Source organism: Pelophylax lessonae (genome assembly GCF_965119305.1).
Source record: "Pelophylax lessonae genome assembly, chromosome: 4".
Classification (NCBI taxonomy): Eukaryota; Metazoa; Chordata; class Amphibia; order Anura; family Ranidae; genus Pelophylax; species Pelophylax lessonae.
The window spans coordinates 295,692,625-295,715,515 of NC_138771.1; the positions used below are offsets into that span (position 1 = coordinate 295,692,625).

Sequence of the window (22,891 nt, forward strand, 5' to 3'; positions counted from 1 at the left end):
TGTTGTTTTAGCGGTTTTAGGAAACTAATAAAAAAAGTACAACAATGCTTTAGGTCTATGAAAAAATGTATAGAACAATTTGTGCTTTTTGATGATAAATATATTAACCTCATAACTGTAGTTAACACAACTGGGCATATTGTAAATGTGAAGTCATTTTACACAGCATACTCTAGTATAATACACACTGATCTCACAGCTTGTAGTGATGAGCTTGTCATTTGGGGTGACATACCACCCACATGTTGTCATTCCTAAACTAATGACAATAATCTCTCAACCACAGGCAGGGGGTGGACATGTCTTTTGTAAGATCCTCAATTTGACAGGAAACATTTTTTCAACTTCCAGATACCAGGAAATATTACACCACGTAAGTATGTTTGGTGATCTATTTAAGACCCAACAATGAAGGTAAGTATATATTTATCCAAAAGTTTAACCACTTTAAGACGGGAAGGATTTGCCCCCTTAATAACCAGGCCCTATTTTGCGATTCTGCACTGCAGTACTTTAACGGACAATTGCGCGGTCGTGCAACGCTATACCCAAATAAAATTGACGTCATTTTTTTCCCACGAATAGAGCTTTCTTTTGGTGGTATTTGATCACCTGTGCGATTTTTATTTTTTGCGCTATAAACAAAAAAATAGCGACAATTTTGAAAAAAAAAATAATATTTTTCACATTCTGCTATATGACATTCCCAAAAAAAAAACAATTAAAAATCAAAATTTTTTAACATTTTAGGCCAATTTGTTTTCTGCTACAAAATCGCAATAAGCATACTTTGATTGGTTTGTGCAAAAGTTATCGCATCTACTAACTACGGGAAAGATTTATGTAATTTCTAATGTTTTTTTTTTTTTTTTTTTTTTACTAGTAATGGCGGCGATCTGTGATTTTTTGCGGGACTGCGACATTGCGGCGGATAGATCGGACCCCTAACTTACATTTTTGACACTTTTGGGGGTACCAGTGACATTACTACAGTAAACAGTGCTAAAAATATGCACTGTTACTGTAATAATGACAATGGCAGGGAAGGGCTTAACAGTGTAGGTGATCAAGGGGTTAAATGTGACCCTAGGGTAGTGATTCTAACTGTGGGGGGCATGGCTTCTGAGATGACCACAGAGACATGGGATCCTATATAGCAGGATCACATGAGCTCTGTGATCATTTCAGGGAGAAGGAGGGTCGGCTGTGTTTACAACATCCTTTTCTCTCTGCGGGGAGTGATCGCGGCAGCAATCAGAGCCGCCTGACACATGCATCAGCAAAGTTTTTCTTCTTTTTATTTTATTTAAAAAAAACTTAAAATTTACATTTAAAATGTATGTTAATTCACAACACAAAAATATTTAATAATACCTTGGCGCGATCATGCAAGTATTTTATACTCCTATTGTGTTTTTTACATGCATCAGCTTCCCCGCTGACGATCATGAGGAATGTCATGTTCACTGGTCAGAAAGTACAAGAGACTGAAGGAAAGGAAGAACTAAAGGGTCCCCTGTGGTTCCAGGAATGCAGCTGTCCACAGCCGATAGCTACAACGGGTGTCTTGCTGTAATATAGTCAGTGAGACGCGCAGATGGGTTAATTTAGGCAGCAAGCAGAGACATAGTCAGCAATTAGGCAAACATCACCCCAGTCACAAGTAGAAACATGGTCAAAAAATAGGACAGGCTCAGTAGAGGAAGCAGGCAGAGGCAACACTGCACTGGTGTGGCAGTGATTAAGAACACTGTTATTGGCTGCTGGTCTGGTGAAACTAGGACTGGTGTGGTAGTGATCAGGATCAGGAACACTTTTGCTGCCATACACTGGTCTGGTGACACTACAACTGGTGTGAGGGTGATAAGGAACACTGTTCCTGGCATACACTAGTCAGATGACACTGGGACTGGTGTAGCATTGATCAGGAAAACTATTGCTGGCTGCACTGGTCTGGTGTGGTGGCAATCACAAACGGTTTCTAACTAAAAATGTCAAAACATGTGATAAGTGATGGTGCCAAATGGACAAAAAGAAAAAAATGAAAAATCAATGTGAGTGCAGCTGCAATCATTAACCCTTAGAGAGATCCAGTAATGGTGGTAGCTCTTACCCCTGGAGGTGTCTCCAGAATTATTTCTTTCACATAATATTCACACAATACAGACCCTGGAAAAACATATTAAAATATCATCGTGCAGTGTGTTTATTATAGAATGCAGATCATACAAACAAGAAATGTGCACTTACATTTGGAGGTGCTATAAGTCAGCACCAACATGTACAGCTCAGTGTGCGGCATGCGTTCCAAAGGGCGGGATGCGGAAACCAAGATACTGGTAGTGAAGTCAGTAATGGCAGACGTGCAGCCCTAATGCATTGTATGATCTGCATTTTTATAATAAACGTACTGCACGATGATATCTTATTATGCTTTTCCCTTGTCCGTATTGTGTGAATAATATATGAAAGAAAACATTTCTGGAGACGCCTCTGGGGCTAAGAGCTACCACCATTACTGGATCTCTCTAAGGGTTGATGATTAACGAGCTGGAATTATCATAAAGCATATCTAGTAATGATGGTTGGTGAGTGTGCATTTTTTGCACACTGTTTGTGGTGGAGCACGTTTTAAAGAAAATCAATTAAGACACTTATTTTTCAGTTACTGGATTGTTCTGTGAAGACTGTGTCATTTTCCTATGGAACTCTTTTTTTGGACTGTTTGATTTATGATGAATATCACATTAGATGATACTACATTTTTTTGAGTTAGCGTCACACCTTTCACTGTTTCTAACTACACTGGTCTGGCGATACTGTGACTGGTCTGGTGGTGATCAGGGACTCTGGGACTTGCTGCACTATTAGAGTTATAATTAGGTGGTAAAACCTTGTCATTTTTGGCAGGCATAGCACCCACTGATCGCAACCCAGTCAAGAGGCCGTGGGCACTTGTGTGGGGTTCAAGGGATTAAAGCAGGCAGTAAGGAAGCAATATACCACCTCCTCACCACCTGTCAAATGCTCTTCCAAGAGTGATTCAAACACAGATCACTCTTCAGGGAGCACTTCACATTTGAACAAGGACATATGATGACACTGGGACTGGTGTGGCAATAATTAGGGACACTGTGACTGACTGCACTGGTCTGGTGATATTGTACTGCTTTGACAGTGATCAAAGACAATGGCTGGCTGCACTGACATACAGAGATATCAGAGCAGCTACCCGTTATACTACAATGTCATCACAACACACAGCAGTACAATGTCATCACCACACACAGCAGTACAATGTCAGCATAGTAACACTGCATTTGCTCTGATGACAGCATGTTACCCCACCAAACTGGTCATGCTGAACTATGTTACAGGCAGCATAATGTTCTCCACGGCTTCTCCAAACACTTTCACGTCTGTCACATGTGCTCAGTGTGAACCTGCTCTCATCTGTGAAAAGCATAGAGCGCCAGTGACGGACCTGCCAATTCTGGTTTTCAATGGCAAATGTCAATCGAGCTCCATGGTTCCAGGTAGTGAGCACAGGGCCCACTAGAGGACATTAGGCCCTCAGGCCACCCTAATAAAGTCTGTTTCTGATTGGTTGGTCAGAGACTTTCATACCAGAGGCCTGCTGGAGGTTATTTTGTAGGGCCCTGGAAGTGATCATCCTGTTCCTCCTTGCACAAAGCAGCAGATACCAGTCCTGCTAATGGGTTAAGGACCTTCTGCAGCCCTGTCCAGCTCTCCTAGAGTAACTGCCTGTCTCCTGGAATCTCCTCCTTGTTCTTGAGATTGTGTAAAACCTTCTGACAATGGCACATATTGATGTGCCATCCTGGAGGAGTTGAACTGCCTGTGCAACCTCTATAGGGTCCAGGTATCGCCTCGTGGTGCCAGTAGTGACACTGACCCTAGCCAAATGCATAACTAGTGAAAAACAGTCAGAAAAGATGGGTAGGGAAAAGAAATGTCCGCGGCCTCTACCTGTAAAACCATTCCTGTTTTGGAGTTTGCCTCATTGTTTTCCATCTTGCGCACCTGTTGTTAATTTCATTAACACCAAAGCAGTTGAAACTGATTAACAACCCCCCCTGTATATATATATATAGTTTTTTTTTTCTTTTTAACCACTTGCCGACCACCGCAAGTACATATACTGCGGCGTTCAGCCCCGTGCAGGCAAAGTGACGTATGGGTACGTCACTCGCCTGCGAGCCAATATGGGGCGAACGTGCGCCGCCAGAGGTGCGCTCCCGCCCTCGCTCGTTCACTGTGATCCCTGCATGTGTGACCGGCGGACTCGATGTCCACCGGCCACTTGCGATCGTCCGGTACAGAGGGAGAAAGGCAGGCGGGTAATGTAAACAAAGCCACCTGTCATTCTCCCTTGTGTAAGTGCAGAGATCATACGGTCCTGCTATGTAGGATCGTATATCTCTGTAGTTACACAAACAGCCACATCCCATAACAGTTAGAAGCACGCCCCTAGGGACACATTGACACTAATACCCCCAAAAGTGTCAAAAATGTCAGTCAAGGGTTCGATCTGTCCGCCGCAACGTCGCAGTACCGCAAAAAAAAAATCGCAGATCGCCGCCATTACTCGTTAAAAAAAAAAATTACAAAAATCTTTTCCTTAGTTAGAAAACGCAATAACTTTTGCGCAAACCAATCAAAATACGCTTATTGCGATTTTTTTTACCAGACATATGTAGCAGAAAACAAATTGGCCTAAAATGTTAAAAAAGTTTGATTTTTACATTTTTTTGGGGGGGAATTTCATATAAAGAAATGTGAAAAATATTGTTATTTTTGAAAAATTGTCGCTATTTTTTTGTTTATAGCGCATGATCAAAAAATCGCACAGGTGATCAAATACCACCAAAAGAAAGCTCTGTTTGTTGGAAAAAAAGGACGTCAAATTAGTTTAGCTACAGTGTCGCACGACCGCGCAATTGTCCATTAAAGTCACACAGTGCCGAATCGCAAGTGGTTAACATAGTAAAAACAAAACTGTGCTTGCCCACTATTAAATGGTGAAAGTTGGTTTAGCTTTACCCCATTTAATAAGCTATGATGAAAAAAAATCCCATTCCAAAGCAACCAGCCTTTTCTAAGTCAACCTCTATATATAATCTTTAAAGCTATACATACTCCTAAATAAAGTCAGAAAGCCTATGTAACTGAAATGTCTGCTATAAAGAGGAGTATATTATATTTATATTTTAAACTTGTTTTCCCTTAAAAAAAAATAGAACACACCACATAAGCACTAAGAAACATACACCTTTCATGTAGATTTCTAATATCTCATAAAAAAATAATACTCACCAAAAGGTAATATGAAAAGTAAGCAGATTTGTAAGTATCCTGGGTGTCTGTTCTAATTAAAATTTAAATTGAAAGCTGGGTTCTAATGAAGAGAAGCTTAGTTGTGGGTCTAATGAGAACAACCTGGAGATGACTTGAAAACTAGTCACAGAAGGACAGCCAACTCACTAGGGTATGCATACTAACAGATGTACAGTTGTTCCAATATTTGAACTGACTTAGAATGTTTCCCAGAAAACACTTTAGATTTCCATAGTCTCTTTGAATAAACAACTGTGTGTTGGAAAGGCAATGTTTTAACCAAAACCAAAAACTGTGACCGGACACTATTTTATATGCCTTTATTTAAAAGAAAAAAATATGGCCATCCAAAGGTTGCATATCTCATACCATTTTTTACCTGGCTGAGATGAAGCTAATATCCTCCTTACTTACTAAAGCTGCTGTTATTCTATTCTGTATACCCACTCCAACTCAGTGAAGCTGAGTCTATTAAAGCAGTAGTAAAGTCTGCTTGTTTATTTATACCTACAGGTAAGCCTATAATAAGGCTTACCTGTAGGAACAGTAAATATTTCCTAAACGTGCACCATTTAGGAGATATATACTTTAGTAGCAGTTGCTAACATCACCAGGACATGCGCACTGCCCTCTCGATGGACGGCATGTCATCCATTGAGAGAGCTGTGCCATGGCCGTGATTCCTGCGCACATGCGCGGGAGTGATGTCATCACGGCTCGGCCATTCAATTGGCTACAGCCCACAGACCTGGAAGAAAGACCATGTGAAGATGGAAGCCCTGTCAGTGGTGAGTCTTTCAATATGTGCTAGTATGCAATGCATACCAGCAGATTATGCTCTGGGGACATTTTTTTGCGGTTTACTACTGCTTTAAGCTTCATTATAATAAATTCCACTTGAGGAAGCTTGAAAACTTAGTAACTTTATAAAGAATGTTATTTAAAGCCTAACACTGTGCCTTTTAAAAATGTAATTTTTCCTACCTTCAGTCAGTTTATCTTATTATTGCATCCAGTGCTGCAAGTATTGAGAATTCATTCCACAAATCATGCATAATAGGAGCTATGAAGCCCTAGTTTTCTGTGTGTAAGACCAGTGGTGCTATTTCTCCTGTCCTAGGCCACAGGTAACATCCCCCACTGTGGTTTGTCACTGCTGACTGACTCAGGGCTAAGATATACTCTCCTGTAATCACCCATGATCATGCCCTCAGGGCTTTCTTTAATCATTTCAGAGCCTTCATCAAGAAAACCAGTGAGCAGCACAGCAGTGCAATTACCAAATATCACTCCAATTCTCCTGTGACTAGCAGTCAGAAGCAGCAGTACAGTACAATATACATATGAGACTGTAGACAGAGAAGCACTTGAATGGATGGGGGTCTGCTGTGCTGGGGGAGAGGTCTATGGGAAGGCTGGAGAAGAATTTAACCATTTAAGGACCGGAAGGTTTTACCCCTTTAATGACCAGGCCATTTTTTTGTGATACGGCACCGCATTAATTTAACTGACAATTGCGCGGTCATGCGACGCTGTACCCAAATAAAATCGTGGTCCTTTTTTTCCCCACATACAGAGCTCTCTTTTGGTGGTATCTGATCAACTCTGCAGTTTTTATTTTTTGCGCTATAAGCAAAAAAATAGCCACAATTCTGAAAAAAAAAAACTATTTTTTACTTTCTGCTATAAAATACAGCCAATTAAAAAAAATAATAAAAATAATTTTTTTTTTCTATAATTTAGGTCAACTTGTATTCTGCCACATATTTTTGGTAAAAAATATCCCAATAAGTGTATATTTATTGGTTAGCGCAAAAGTTATTGCGTCTACAAACTTAGGGATTACATTTTTGCCATTTTAATTAAGTGTACTTGCATGGCAAGACCACTTACTGTTATCTCACATATGGCCCTTTTCCACTGCAAGTACCGGCTCGGCTCTACTCGGCCCTGCTTGGCCCGGTTTGCTTTTCCACTGCTGGTACCGCATGGTATGGTGTTGGAACGGTTCGGTACAGTACGGTATGGTTTGCTTTTCCACTAAAGTAGTACTAAAGTTAAGTGGGTGGGATAACAACGATTCTCTGACCAATCAGTGGCTAGTAGTGACTGCATGCAAAGGATTGTGGGATATGGTACCGGGTATGGTACCTCTTGGAACCACAATCGAGGTGGTACTGTTTTTGAAAGCCGTACCATTCGGTTCCATGCAGTGGAAAAGCGCCGCCGTACCGTACCAACCGTTCCTACACCGTACCATGCGGTACCAGCAGTTGAAAAGCACAAAAGCGAGCCGAACCGTTTGGTTCCATGCAGTGGAAAAGCGCCATGAAAAGCGTCAATATATATTCTTTTTATTATAGCCAAATTTACCACCCTAACTCCTCCTACATTTTTTACACTACATAGACAGTAATATACCAAAACGTGCAAATTATTCCCGATTGGTGTGCTATTACTTTGTGGAACGTTTCGCCTGATTGGTTCACAAAATATCAGTGCTAGGGATGATCGAACGGTTCGGGTCGACCATCGGTTCGACCCGAACATGGACTGTTCGAGGTTCAGCCGAATTCCGAACCTTTTGCTGAAAAAGTTCGGAATTCGGCAACCAGAACCGACCAAAATGCAATGGGACAGGAAATGGGCTTTAAAAGCCTGTAATTGGATCAGAACCATCAGTAAAAGCCAATTGAGGGGGCAGGAGAATGGTAGGAATGTGATTGGAGTGACTAGGGGGTCCAGAGGCCAATCATTAGTGAATACGCCCCCCAGTATGTAAGATAGCCCCGCCAAATTCCTAGCATTGTAATACAGGGACGTGGAAGAGAGTGGAAGCAGTTCTGTTACTTCTGCTTCAAAGTGTCATTTAGCAATTATTAGTGTGAGGAAAGGGATATCTAGTGTAGTTAGGGTGCTATTTTCCACTATAGCTAGATTTAATAATCTAGTTTCTGTAGGGAAAGTGTTAAGTGTAAGGGGACCGTAGTGTAGTGTAGGGTTAACTGACTCTGACTGCTATGGCAGGGTGACAAAACCCTTCCATTTCAGGGTGACCGCTATAGAGAAAAGGTCGTTTCTCTTAGGTCACTTATAGAACCGTGATATGGCTTCGCCCCTGTCACCCTGCTTTTTGCTGCAGGCGTTTATAGGGCTTTTTTGAGGACATGTTTGGAGTCAGGCATGACATCTGAACTTCTGTGTAGGGGTATATATACACACACACATGTATGTATATATACACATACACATATATAGGTGTGAAAGTAGCAGAACCCTACGCTTGTGCTAATGAAATAATTAACAGGCATATGGCTCCGCTCCTATCACACCTATATATGTGTATAAATACATATAAGTGTGTGTGTATATATACCCCTATACAGAAGTTCAGATGTTTTGCCTGCCTCCAAAGACCCCAAAAAAATGCCCCAAAAAAATACCTGCTGCAAAAACACACCTGGGCGTTTTTGTAGCTGGTGTATTTTTGGGCATTTTTTGGGCGTCTTTGGAGGCAGGCATAACATCAGAACTTCTGCGTAGGGGTATATATACACACACATGTATGTATGTATATATACACATACAGATATATAGGTGTGAAAGTAGCAGAACACTATGCTTGCGCTAATGAAATAATTAACACCCATATGGCTTCTCCTAGTGAGGAAGTCAACGCCTGTGGTTGGGCTTCGACGTCACGCGTATAGGGGACAGAGCCTGCGTGCTGGAAGCTGTCTCTTCCTAGACACCGTTTATGCTGATTGCTATGCGCTTTGGAAGCGCCACCTTTGTGAGTACTATTCCTTTTACTCAATAAAGCGGTTTACTGCAACCATACAGAGAGCACTAGATCTCTTCCTTTGTTCCCCCTTTATGTTTATCGGTGAGAATTCCTCTGGAGGTGATAGGCTATCCATAGCCTTTACTATCTGAAGGTCCCTGTGTATATACAACGCTGTGATTGACCCAGCAGTGGGTCTATAGTGGAGGTGAGAGACCAATTCACCTGGTGGTGGGGTTGCACTAATCACGAAAGCACTAATTAAGTTTTGCACAAGATTCTTTTGGACACGTGGATTCACCGTTTATTTGATTGATTGTATGGACATTGGAACATGTATGGACATTGGAACATGTATGGACACTGATTTTGAGTTTAATTACACTATGTGTGCACATGACTGGCGCAACACTACTTTTTGGTTTATTTAGTTTACATTGTGTGGTTTAGACACTTTTAGTGTGTGCAGCCGGTCTTTATATCATTTGATTATTGCACCATTCACTATTGATATTTTTTTGCGCTGATAGTTTTTGTTATATACTCTGATAACACCCCACTTCAATATGTGCTATTGGGGGGCCACTGGTCTATCACACCAGTTCTACAAATAATTGGCCAGTAACTGTTGTCACTGTGTGTAGCACAGTCAACACAGCAAGAGAGGCCAAATTTTGGCAGGACTAAAATACACTCTTATAAAAGTATACTGTTAAATAACACCCCGCTTCAATATGTGCTATTGGGGGGGCTACTGGTCTATCACTCCAGTTCTACAAAAAATTGGCCAGGGAGTTTGGCACTGTGTGTATCAGACTTCACACAGCAAAAGAATATTGTTGCAGGACACAAATACACTTGTAAAAGTATACTCTGATAACACCCCACCTTTGGAGCCTATACAGGCCGACACTTACGGTTCTGTGTACTGTAAACGCCTACCGTACCTCTAGCCATCAAAAACAAAGTTCTTTGCTGTCAGTTCAACCCATGTGAGCTAATATTTGGAGCCTATACAGGCCGACACTTACGGTTCTGTGTACTGTGAACGCCTACCGTACCTCTAGCCATCAAAAACAAAGTTCTTTGCTGTCAGTTCAACCCATGTGAGCTAATTTTTGGAGCCTATACAGGCCAACACTTACTTCTGTATCCTGTGAATGCCTAATGTACCTTCAGCCACAGAATACTACATTCTTAGCTGTCAGGTAAACCCATGTGGGCTAATTTTTGGGGCCTGGAATGGCCGACACTTACTTCTTTATCCTGTGAATGCCTAATTTTTCAGACTGGAAATGAAAAACAATGGGTCTGTAAAGGTTCTGCCAAATTTTGGAATGGATGCGGACCCATTTTACAGATGTGTGAATGGACCCTATATGTATTAGACAATGTATTTACCAGCTGCTGTCAGTTCTGGCTGATTTATGAAAAAAATATATATTATTTGCTGTAAAAAAAAAATAAAAAATTAGGGCAACTTTTTCAATTGCAATACTTCTGTTATGACATTGTCCAAGTGCTGGGACTATTTGTGCACAGCTAGTACATCTTTTTTTGGCTGCAAATATGACCTAAAGTTTTTTTTAAATTTGCCTCCCAATAAAGTCAATGGGGCCCGCCGTGAACTCGCGGGTTCGTGTACTTTTGAGAAAATTTGTGGCTGGCGTTCACGAACCGCCCCGGCCGATGTTCGTCCATCACTAGTTCTAGATAGTTCAACAAGAGATGTCAGAAAATAAATCCTTCAGCGCAGCTATAAAGAGGATGCTAAAAGAGATCGTACAAACCTCAAACTAAATACAGTATTAATAAGGGACCTGAGAACCAGATTCTTACACTATAAAAAAAAGTAAAAATGAGCAGAATTTCCAGCAGCCTAGCCTGAAATGATCTTCTCTGACAGAGTGTACAGTCTTCATACATAACATGTAAATTCTCTATACAAATATACTACTGAGATATATATATATATATATATATATATATATATATATATATGAAATTAGGTTTATTCAGTTTCTACTGACAATAAATTATGGGTTACCTTTAAGTTATCTGGCAGCTCTGCTCTTCCTGCATACCCAGGATTCATGGTAATAAATACTGTGCATGATGAGTCCAAACTTATTTCAGTACCTTCAAACACAAAGGTTTGCACTTGCTCTGATATGGCACGTTGAATTGTCTGAATTTGCTGGGCAACTACAGAAAGCACCTAAAGGATAAATAAAGAAAATATTTAGACCACTGTCTTTTCATAGCTATTGCTAAAAATGTTAAAGACCCATTGAAATCTAACACCTCTTCTTTATAGTTCTGTACCTCCTTACAATTTATTTTGTTTTAGTGCTGCTTCTGGATCTTCAACTCCAATTTGCTAAGCTGAGATTAATGAGTATTTCTTGAGACAGAGCGGGTCTGAAAGGGTATGTTAGATTATGGAGTATATTGGGTAAAATGGACCCGGACCCTCTGTCCCTCGGCTCACAACAATCCAAGATGGCCGACGGCATGGTTGTGAGTATGAATCTTCTTTTGTCCCAGCCAGCTCCTGTTATCTCTGACTCCTTGGAAGACCAGTATGGGAAAATAGCTCAAGCGGTGGCTGCACTGATCTCCCATACAATCACAGCAGCCATGGATAGAGCGGTTAATGCAGGGATTGACCAGCTCAGAAGGGAGATCAGAGAGCCAGGCTCTCTGAGGCACCTGGAGGAGAAGGCCCAAAGCTGGCAGGCTGCTGCTCATCAAACCTCACAAACCCAGCATTATATCCTAAAAAAGTTAGACGATTTAGAAAATCATTCTCGTCGAAACAATTTGCATATCATCGGCCTTCCTAAGTCCTTCAACTCTGATTCCCTGACAGACCTCTGCACTAGACACATACCTATGGCCCTTGGGATCACCAACCCATGCAAAGCAGAAAGAGCACACCGAGTAGGAGCTCCATCAAATGACAGGCGATCCCCGCACCCTGCTATTGTACGCTACCTAAACTATTCGGACAGGGTAGCCATTCTAACATCTTTTTGCAATGCCAAATCATTTCAACAGGGGGATCACAAGCTTTTGATCTTTGCTGATTATTCTCAGGAAGTGTCACGCAAAAGAAAGGCATTTCAACCCATTTTCTCAACCCTGCACCTCAAAGATGTTAAATTTACACTGGCCTACCTGGCTATCCTCCGGCTTACTGACCAATCAGGGGAAACCAAGTACTTTTCCCACCCGGAGAAAGCTGCCTCCTACCTCAAGTCACACTTGTATATCTCTCAGGAGTTAACCCCAACAGAAATCAATCGCTACCCAGAGGGTCCTAGGGATCAACGTAGCCCTTACAAAGACCCACCTAAAAAGCTTTGTTACTCTGACAACATTGGCTCAATTAAACACCGCTGATCTGGATCGTTCCCAGGGCCTTTGATCTTGGCCATTTCTGCACTTCTGCTCAGTCAGAGCATATGGCCGCTCAGCGATTGTCAGATATCTCACACCTTAAGTATAATCGCAATGTTGCCCGACTATGGCTATGTACTGTATACTTTTTCTTGCTGGTTTACTCCTTTTGTTATTATTCTTGTTACAGCCTTCTGGAGACGTGCATCATTATCAATCTGCAGTTTTATGACACCTAGCAGACCCCCTTCTAGTCTCAACTATGCATGAGCTGTAAGTACCTTGTAGACCTGTCTCAGCACATTGACCACAGTCCCCTCTCCGGTAACACTGTCATTAGGTTGATAATATACCCATGGAAGAAACTGAAGTTCAGGCTTCGTTCAAACTGTAAGTTTTCACTGTTCTTTTTTACTTTTTACTTTATACCAAGATTCCTTCTTACCTCTACCCCCTTATCTACTCCCACCAGGGACCTCTCCCTCCCCAACACCATCAATTTTTACCCTATAAACTGAATCAATATCCCGCATAATAGGCTTCATATTGCAACTTTAAGCCCCTTCTACACTTTAACCATGAGAATCACCTCATGGAACATCAAGGGACTACGATCCCCTCACAAACGTATGGCGGTGCTCCCGCATTTAAAAAGATTACATTCGGACATCGCTCTACTACAGGAGATGCATTTTCCTACAGGAGACTTTGAGCACATGTCCAAACTTTGGGTGGGGAAAGTGTATGGTTCAGCATCGACTAAAGGCAAGGCAGGGGTTTTGATCCTCATTCACAAACATTTTCCCTGTGAGGTAGTGTCAATAGTAAATGATGCAAAGGGACGTCTTCTGACCCTCCATCTGCTCGTTATGTCTAGAGACCAAATTGTGTCCAATGTTTATGCCCCAAACTCTAAGTCCTCCTTCCAGACAGTTTCTACACACTTAGCCCCTTTCCTACACTTACCCCTTGTGTTAGGGGGTGCTTTTTACTCTGTGAAAGAGCCACTAGAAGACAAGTCCATAGCAAAACCTCTACCCTTGCCCCCCCCCGCATTACCCCCCCCCCCACTTCACTATCCTCTTTTGTTGCTGCCCTACAACTTATTGACTGTTGGCATTTAGCAGACCCTGAGGGCAAATAATTCACCTTCTACTATCCCCCACATCACACTTTATCGAGAATCAACGACTTACTTGTTAACACAGCTACTTTACCACACACCTCTGACACCATTATCCATGAGATAGCTATCTTAGACCATGCCCTCATCTCAGCACAAATTCGAGACTTCAGTCCATCGTTCCCAATGAAATCATGGCATTTTCCACAATATTTGGCCCACAATCCTGACCTCAAAAAAGTACCGCAAGAGACCTGGTAGGAATACGAATTGACAAACATTGCTCATAACACCGTTGCCAACCTGTACTGGAACACAGGCAAGGCAGTTCTATGTGGCAGGATCATAGCTTTTGTCGCATCATACAATAGAAAAGTCCTTAAATGCTACAGAGAAGCTAGTGACCCGCTGCTACACTCCCAAACCCAGCAATCGCAGAACAATTCCCTTGAGCACTGCAAATTCTGGCATGAAGCCAAGGCTGACTTCACTCTGTGGATGGACACCCAAGAAAGAATCTATCAGTCACACTCCAACCTACAATACCACAAGTATGGTAACAAGTCTGAGAAATTGTTGGCGAGACTGTGTAAGGGTGCGCACACCCCCACCCATATACCAGAAAAAGACTCCCAAGGTATCGCTACCTCTTCAGCAGATGGTATCAGCCTAATCCTAGAAAAATTCTATATCAAACTCTACAGCCCAGATCCCACTGATATGTGCTTAGCCCAGGCCTTCCTAGACCCAGTCCCCCTTCCGCAAATTGACCCCGCTTTTCTGAAAAGTCTCAACTCTCCAATAACCATAATCCTCACTAGCGAATGGGAAAGTCCCAGGCCCGGACGACTACACCCCTAAATTTTAAAAAATTATGGCACACACTAGCCTCAGTATATCAAAATATCTGAACAGGGGTTGAATACTTACCCTCTGGTTACCAAGTCCACATAAAATTGATTCCCAAAAAAGGTAAGGACCCTAAAGAGCCCAGCTCTTATAGGCCAATCTCCCTACTAAATCTGGACTCCAAAATTCTATCCAAAGTTATGGCAAACAGAGTTGCTAAAATTATGCCCACCCTCATACATCCTGCTCCGCGGCCTCTAACATCTGGAAAGTGCTCACAGTCCTTGAATATGCAAAAACAAACCCAAATAGTGACATAGCTATAGTCTCCCTCGATGCCTTTGACAACGTTAGTTTCTCCTGGTTGTCTTTAGTTCTACATTGCTTTGGCTTCTGGGGCCCTTTCCTTCACCTAATTTCCACCATGTATGCTGCTCCCACCACAAAATAGTAGCAGCAGGCTGTATTTCCAATCCGGTCAAATTTCACAAGGGCACCTGACAGGGCTGTCCATTATCACCACTCTTCTTCAATCTGGCCTTTGAACCTCTGTTAAAGGTTCCTCTCCCACACTTCACTACATGGAATAGGCGTAGGCCAACAAAACCTTTGTCTAGTGCTATTCGGGGACAATACTCTTTTTTTTTTACTTCTGACCCTACTTCCAACATGGTGCTTATCCAGGAAATTTTCACAAGGTTTAGAGAGTACTCTCGTCTGCGGATCAACTTCTCTAAGAGTGAAATTCTCCCCCCTTTACACTCTAGAGCTCCCCTTGGATTAGCTCCTCAATTTTTTCTGTCGCCAATACCCACATTACATACCTTGGTATAAAGATTGGCAAAACACCCTGTAATGTAACCGCAACCCACACTGTACTTGTGCACTTCCATCAGTATACGGCTTCCACCCAGTCGTTAAACATAGATATCAGATTTTCCAACCGCCCCAATACAAAGCTAGCCGACAACTTAGCTTGTACTGGAGTCTCTGTTTATTGAACAGTCACACTCACACATAATTTATATACAGCATGGACCTTCCCCTCCTGATCAGATTACCACACACAGGTCAGGGGTCGTTTGATTACATTATCATATGCAGATGAAATTGTATACAGAAATAGAATTAACCTGAGCTAATTATCTAGCCATCTGGACAGAAACAATATGTGAGTTCATTAACATTTAACAATGGGACAGACAGGGTTAACAGAATCCACATCACATCACACATCACAATACACAAACAATAGGTAGAGCCTCTCTCTGACATTGCAATTCATCAAACATTAGCATAGGTGTAAATACAGACCCTATTTGAAGCAATCCAAGCCATATTCTCAGTGTCCATTAAGTATCTGTCTTTCACTTCCAGTGACGGTGAGTACCGTCACACACCCTCTTGCTTATATCACCTTAATTTTACCCCAGTATTGTCAAAGATTAAGGGTCAACTAAAGATATGGATGGATCTCCCCATCTCGCTCCTTGGGAGGCTCCACCTATTTAAAATGGTAAGCTTTGCCAGACTCCTATACCCCCTTCAAACCACCCCATTGCTGTTACTGCATAGTGATGTACAGAACCTACAAAAATCCTTATCAAACTTTCTGTGGCATGGAAGAACCCCCTGCATCTCCCTACACAAACTTTTCCTCCCCAGAAGCGAAGGGGTTATAATTTGTCCTGCCTGTTAAGAGTATGTTTAGACTGGCTATCTTTATGCTATAAATACACAAATTTTGAAAGTGAATCCCATACGGTAAGCACATACAGTTTACCTGCTCCGATACACTGCAAACTACATTCTATCCCTCCGAATCTCCAGCAAAACCTGCTGATACAAGATACGCTGATTGCCTGGCGGGAAATGATGAAAGCTAAAACTATCACCATGGGTTTCCCGCTATCTCCCCATCCATGAGAACAATTCCTTTCAGAATGCTAAACAGCACGCAGGGTACACTGTGTGGGCTTCCCAGAGCATCTCACAGTTTGTGCAACTTTTTGACCCCTCCATAGGGTCTTCAGTTCCAATTCATCAGGCGCTGTTGCACTTTAAGCTACCGCTTTACCATTTCTTTATAGTCACCAAGCAGTACATCTCAAGCCTGTGCCTGAAAAGTTGCAAAGATTTCACCACACTTTCTTGGACACTTTACTGGAGAAACAACAATACAAAATATCGAACATCTACAAACCTTTAAAAACACACCCCAGTAAACCTATCCAAGCCACATCAGCAGCATCCTGGAATGAAGATCTTAACTCCCCAGAAGCCCTGAACCACATTCTAGCTGCCTTCAACTCCACCTGCGACCTGATTGTCAACCAATTCTGGCCTGAAATCAATTCAAAATTCTGCACCGGGCCTACATACCATTCCTATCATCATCTCAACAACCTCACAAATGCCTATGCCCCATTTGTGGGGAGAACAATCCCAATCTGCTCCATAGGCTATGGTCCTGTCCTCACATCCTTTTGGGACAAAATTGAAAATCTTTCTGCATCAGTCACAGGCTGACCCCCGACAAAGGACATCTTCCCACTGGTATTTGGCAATCTCGCCCCAGACAACGCCAATATCTCAAAAGCTCAACACACAATTACCCAATGAAACAAGGCTTGGCTGTCTACCTGCATTATGACAGCCAGACACGGCATTCTCAAAAAACTGGTCATCTACAGTACCTCCAAATATCCTGGAAGTCAAACATGATCTCATAAGACTTCTGTGCAAGAAAAAAACTTGATGCCCACCTCTCCTCCACCGATACGCCCCCCAATTTCATCACAAATGGCTACCCTTCATCAACACTACTCCAACAAGTAACATTTTCCTCGGCCACCTCTCCCCATCTATCTACAACAGCTCTCTCCCACCACGATGTAGCTCCTTCGGATTATTCCTAACTCGAGCCAAGATTAACCCCCTCTCAGGAACTTGAGATGATCCTTCCCATATCCTACTGGAAATTCTAACTTCTAACTTTGAGCTCACCCCAGTAATACTACCTGTGATCTTGGGTTTACTTAATGATGGTCTCTTACCCCACTCCCCCCTCCCTCCCTGGTATTCCCTTATTTCCCTTTTTTATGTAAATATATACTCCTAGCTTCCTGCCATTATTATTGTTATATATGCCTCCTCAATTTCCAGTCCATCCATAGTCTCCTATTACAGGTTTTATAGGTCTTCGTTGTTTACCTGCTCTCCATTGTCATTAGGGCACGCTTTCTACGGCAAAGACATCCCCCATAGTAGAGCTACCCCCTGCCTATCAGCCTCCCATCACTTTGCTGCCAGTTAGGGCTGAGTGGGACGATGTCTGAGAGGTTAGAGGGATAGCTTCCTTCAGTTTGTCTCTCATTTCAATCAACCATCCGTTTATACCACACACAGGTTTACAAGAAGTTGTGCCACCTGAGCATACATTTTTCGCGAAAATGAGTCAGACATGTTTGAGTAGAACTACACATCTCCTAAAAGAACACTGTGGACTAACCTTCATACCCAGCTCTCTCTGTCTCTGCTGCGGAGCTCCACATCCCTTCAGATGGCTCTGGCAGCCAGCAGGATGGTGCTAAATGGCACCTACAATAATCCCAAGCTGGATTTTATTAAGGACACTCTGGGCTGGGCCACTGCAAGGATGGTAGCTCCTCCCATCACCAGCACCAATACAGAATGCCACTTACTGTCTACACAGCTGTCAGTAGGGGAAGAGGGTGAGTCAGACCCGGACCTCTGCAACACTTTTCCTGCTCTACGATAGGGATTTTCACAGTCCTGCTTGCTGAAGTAGTTTGAGAAAATGTGGCAGAAAGCACTGAAAAGCACATCTGATCAAATTACAGAGCGTCTCTCCCATGAAATCAATGAACTTGGGCAGTGTATAGCTCGAACAGTTGAGTTGAAGACTGTCAAAGAAGACAACCTCATTCTCCAATCACAGCTTGAGGACTTTAAAAACAGGTCCAGACACTCTAATCTACATATCCGCAGTATACTTGAGTCTCTTCAGACCTCCAATACACTATTATTGCCTTATTTCATGAATTGTCGCCCTTGAAAGGCTTGAGTTTGAGTACGCCGGGCTCTCACCCATCGCAAAACGAATAGTCACCCAAGGGATAAAACTGAGAAAGGAAACTAGTTTTTAATAGAAGGACAACTGTAACCTGCGGCATGTGAGAAAGATTCTCTTACATTTCAAAGCTGTATACACTTGTAAGTATAAGTTGTTCACTGGCTTGGCTCCTCTTACAATCTCCAAGCCCAGAGCCATGAAGCCCCAAATCCACATGATGCAACATCACATTCCATATAAGTTGGGCTTTCCTTTTGCTATCTATTTTTCCTACCAGGGGACCTGTTCTACCCGCCACACCCCCAAAGAGCTGCATTCCACCCTGCAAGAATTGCAACTGATCTCTACTTCACCTCAAGAGGGCCAGCGCAAGAGATCCATCTATTGATCTAGTCTGTGTTCCCTCCACTGGAAACTCACAACATAGAACCTTACTTCTGGGTTTATTTATTTACGCAGCTGCGTTCTTTGATATTGTATACCCTATTTCTTTGTTACTATACCTTGAAATATTCTGTTTTTTTCCTTACCCTGATCCCCTCCACCCTAGCCCCACCCTTCCTGGTGATGGCCTGCTTATGGTCTCTATTGTAATTGCTGATATTACTTTATGTTTACCACATCAATATGGCGCCCTTGAATGTACTTACGCTTAGTGTCAAGAGCTAAACTCTCCTAATTAAAGAATCAAGGCCTTAAAATCCTGCACCTCAGTTAAAGTTGATATAGTCTGTCTCCTAGAAATGCATTACACATCGAGTTCTACCCGTAAATTGTTCAGCCCACGATGCACCCAGGTATTCCTGGCTTACACCCAGTCTAAGCATATGGGTGTCCTCATAGCGTTTTACTTTACTCCCTCATTTACCCTTCTGGCAGTACTCAAAGACCCAGAGGGATGCAATATCATTTTAATACAATATTTGCATGACTGAGAGGCTACATTGGTCTCCTATTATGCACCTAATGAAAATCCAACCCCTAATTCCGCCTACCTATTCCAGGTAGTGGAATATCACAAAAAAATGATGTTACTGCTAAGTGGGGATTCTAATCAGGTCTTATAGCTTTTCTTGAACAAGTTCCCTTTCTCTGTCTCATCTTATACTTCCAAATATAAAAAAGTTTATATTGCCAATATACTATATATTCCTACCCTCATAATATCTTTACTAGGATTGATCATATCATCATCACAGTCTGATCAGCTCCTGAACTACTCTCATTCATTATCACACCACTACCATTAAGCGCAGTGATCATGTCACTAGCTTCAATGTTTCCTAATTCATAATACCTGACTTGGTGCATTAATGATGTCCTGTTAGCACACCCTGCCCACTGCACAGATATACAATTAGCCATTAAATAATAGCTTACCTTTATTACCATGCCCGAGATTTTCTCGGTTACACTCCAGGATGCTCACATGCCGGTAATTCGCAAGCCTTGTATCAGGATGGCCCTTTCAACTTAAAAAAGAAAAATGTCTCCTTCATCAAAAACCTGATGCTGATTTCCACACTCATTATGCTGCATTTAAAGTCAAACCCTACTCCAGCTAATAAGCTTCTCTTAGAGAAGGCTCGCATAGAACGTTATCTGTTCCTGCCAAAAAACTGCTCTGCAGATCAAAACACAAGTATTTCTTAAAGTAATTGTAAAGTCTTGTGTTTTTTTTCTTTTAAATAACAGTCATGTTATACTTACCTCCTCTGTGCAGTTGGTTTTGCAAAGAGCAGCCCAGATCCTCCTCTTCTCAGGTCCCTTTTCGACTCTCCTGGCTCCTCCCTCCTGGTGGGTTCCTCCACAGCAAGAAGCTTTCTATGGGGGCACCAGAGTCAAGCAGCAGCTTTGTGTGTCCATTCACCTCCTGTCTCCTGATTAAATAACTGACTTTGATTGACAGCAGCTGGAGCCAATGGCGCTGTTGCAGTGTCTCAGCTTATTGGGAGGGCGAGTCCCGGACGGCCAAGGGATTTGTGGACATTGCTGGATAGAGATAGGCTCAGGTAAGTATTAAGAATTATTAGGGGGTGCTAGGGAGGCTGCTTCACACAGAAGGCCTTTTACCTTAATGCATAGAATGCATTGGGATAAAAAAACCTTCTGCCTTTACATATCCTTTAAAGCTAATAAACTGGATACTTTTTTGGCCCCTGCCCTCAGGAAACTTTATCATACTGCAAAACCTATTCAGCATAAAAGGGAACAATAAAAAGGTATGTTGCTGCGCTAATACATAAAAGAAACTAATAACAGATGGAAGCAGCCACACAGAATCTGGAATAATAACAGATCAATAAAAATATAGTGAACAATGTAGCGCTATTCCTAGAAACATCTCCAAATAGTTAGATTGGAAAAAGTCTGTATAATGTCCCAGGTTGCCAAATAGGTCAAACTGTGATTCTGGAAACCCACCACCAGACACCCTGTTCACACTGCCTCTTACCGGATGGAGATGATCCCCATAACAGAGATCCAAAGCACCCGAACCTATTAAAGAGCCCAAGGCAATCCTCCTCATATGTAGCGATATCCGGACAGGTATTCATAGGTGAGTATAAAACAGAGAACAGGGCATCATCATAGCGCAGACCGTTTGATTTATTTCAAAGATATAAGGATTAAGAACACTTACATTGGTAAGAGTAAAACGAGCATCACAGCAAACCCAAGTATTTCTCCCAGCATGTTCCGCTTGGCTCCCGCAGTACACCACCCAAAAGATGGCCGCCGCGTCTCCTCCGTACGGGCACACGTGACCGCAAGTACCGTCCGACGTACGTTTCGTCTTACACAGACGTCTTCCAAGGGCGCGGTCTCGCGGCACTCTACGCTATTTAAAGCGGTGGAGGAAAGCGGAAATACTTAAGGTGACCAGGAAGCCGGATACAGCCATATGCGCTCCACAAACCGGAAATTCACACACACCCGGATGTGGAGCCACTAGTAAGAGGTGGGAATATGAATAGCCCACAGATGTTAAAAAAATAAAAAATCTCTTAGAGATAAATTATAAGCAATATTGATGGCACAAGGATTGTTCTGCAAAAGCACATAAATATAATAAATTATAATTGCAAAACCAATTCCATCGCTCATCAAGGGCACATAATGCAGACAAAAATCACTGCCCAATTCCGGAAGAAACGGCGCCATCTAGCGGGCATATAGCGGAACATACTGATGGAAAAAATATTCATTTAGAAAACATGTTCATTTAAAAAAACACACAGTTAAAAACAATATAGAGACAATAAACAATAAGAATCCAAATAATCAAATATTCATATTGATGAGAACTTATAGAAGGGAACAAACATTTGGACAAACTAGGAGTTATTGATAAACGCATTAAGATCCCAGTCTATATTCAGACCCCTCGGGGCATGGCACCTCATCTTATATAAATGAGCTTCGGAACATTGCATGGAGTGATGGGTATATAATGGTTACAGCTGATGTATCATCGTGTAACGCTCCAGGGTTTGTTTAGTGAAATGGATATGCAGCTGCAGAATTTCCACTCAGTAGTTGTGCAGAGATGTGTTGAATCACCATATCCAGCTCTCCAGACTCATCATTGTGGCCCAGCCTGCCTCAGCATGCAAATATACAGGCACTCAGTTAAGATGTTCCTGGAGTGATAGGTTGTATACGATAGTATAGAGGTGATGTGCTGAAAGGACAGGCGTGAGTAGTGATAGCAATGATAGGCACTCAATAGTAATGTTCAGGAGTGTTAGCAGATGGTGATAGAAAGTATGCAGATAGGTTAGCAATCATGGACAATTAACAGGTGGTAGGGGACAGCAGATGAAGTGTACAGGAATTGCTAACTCAGTGCAAGGATATAGATGGTAGTAGACTCAAGAGCTAGCAATCTATGTAACAGTGCAGATGATAGAAATAGTAATGCATAGATAGCAACAGTCTTTAGTATACAAGAGTAGATAGTGCAAGTTGATAGGAAGGAATCCCCTGCGGGGTACTTATCACTAGTTGGTTTTAGAGAGATGAGGGGTCCGGTAATGAGGAGAAGGATCAGTAGCGAGATACAGGATCCTTAGCGAGATACAGGAAATAGCTGGAGGCTTCGGCAGCATCAGACAAGGCTGTGTAACAAGCGGTTTGTACGAACACCTTGTGAGTGAAAACCGGCGATTGAAATAGCCGCTCAGAGCGGCGCCTAGTGATGACGTCACGAGATTTAAAGGGACAGGTAGCTATATGCGGAAGAATTGGGCTGGAAGGGTACCGAAGGTACCAGAAT

General features: G+C 42.3%; 1 protein-coding gene across 1 annotated transcript in view; it reads right to left on the reverse strand.

Moving 5' to 3' along the window:
* LOC309552619 (dynein axonemal heavy chain 3-like) overlaps positions 1–22,891 on the reverse strand; it is a 1,537,563-nt gene that overhangs the window by 1,250,785 nt on the left and 263,887 nt on the right. Inside the window, exon 6 of the mRNA XM_082253560.1 lies at positions 11,190–11,360. Coding sequence (XP_082109686.1) covers positions 11,190–11,360 — 171 coding nt within the window. The remainder of the gene's footprint in view (positions 1–11,189; positions 11,361–22,891) is intronic.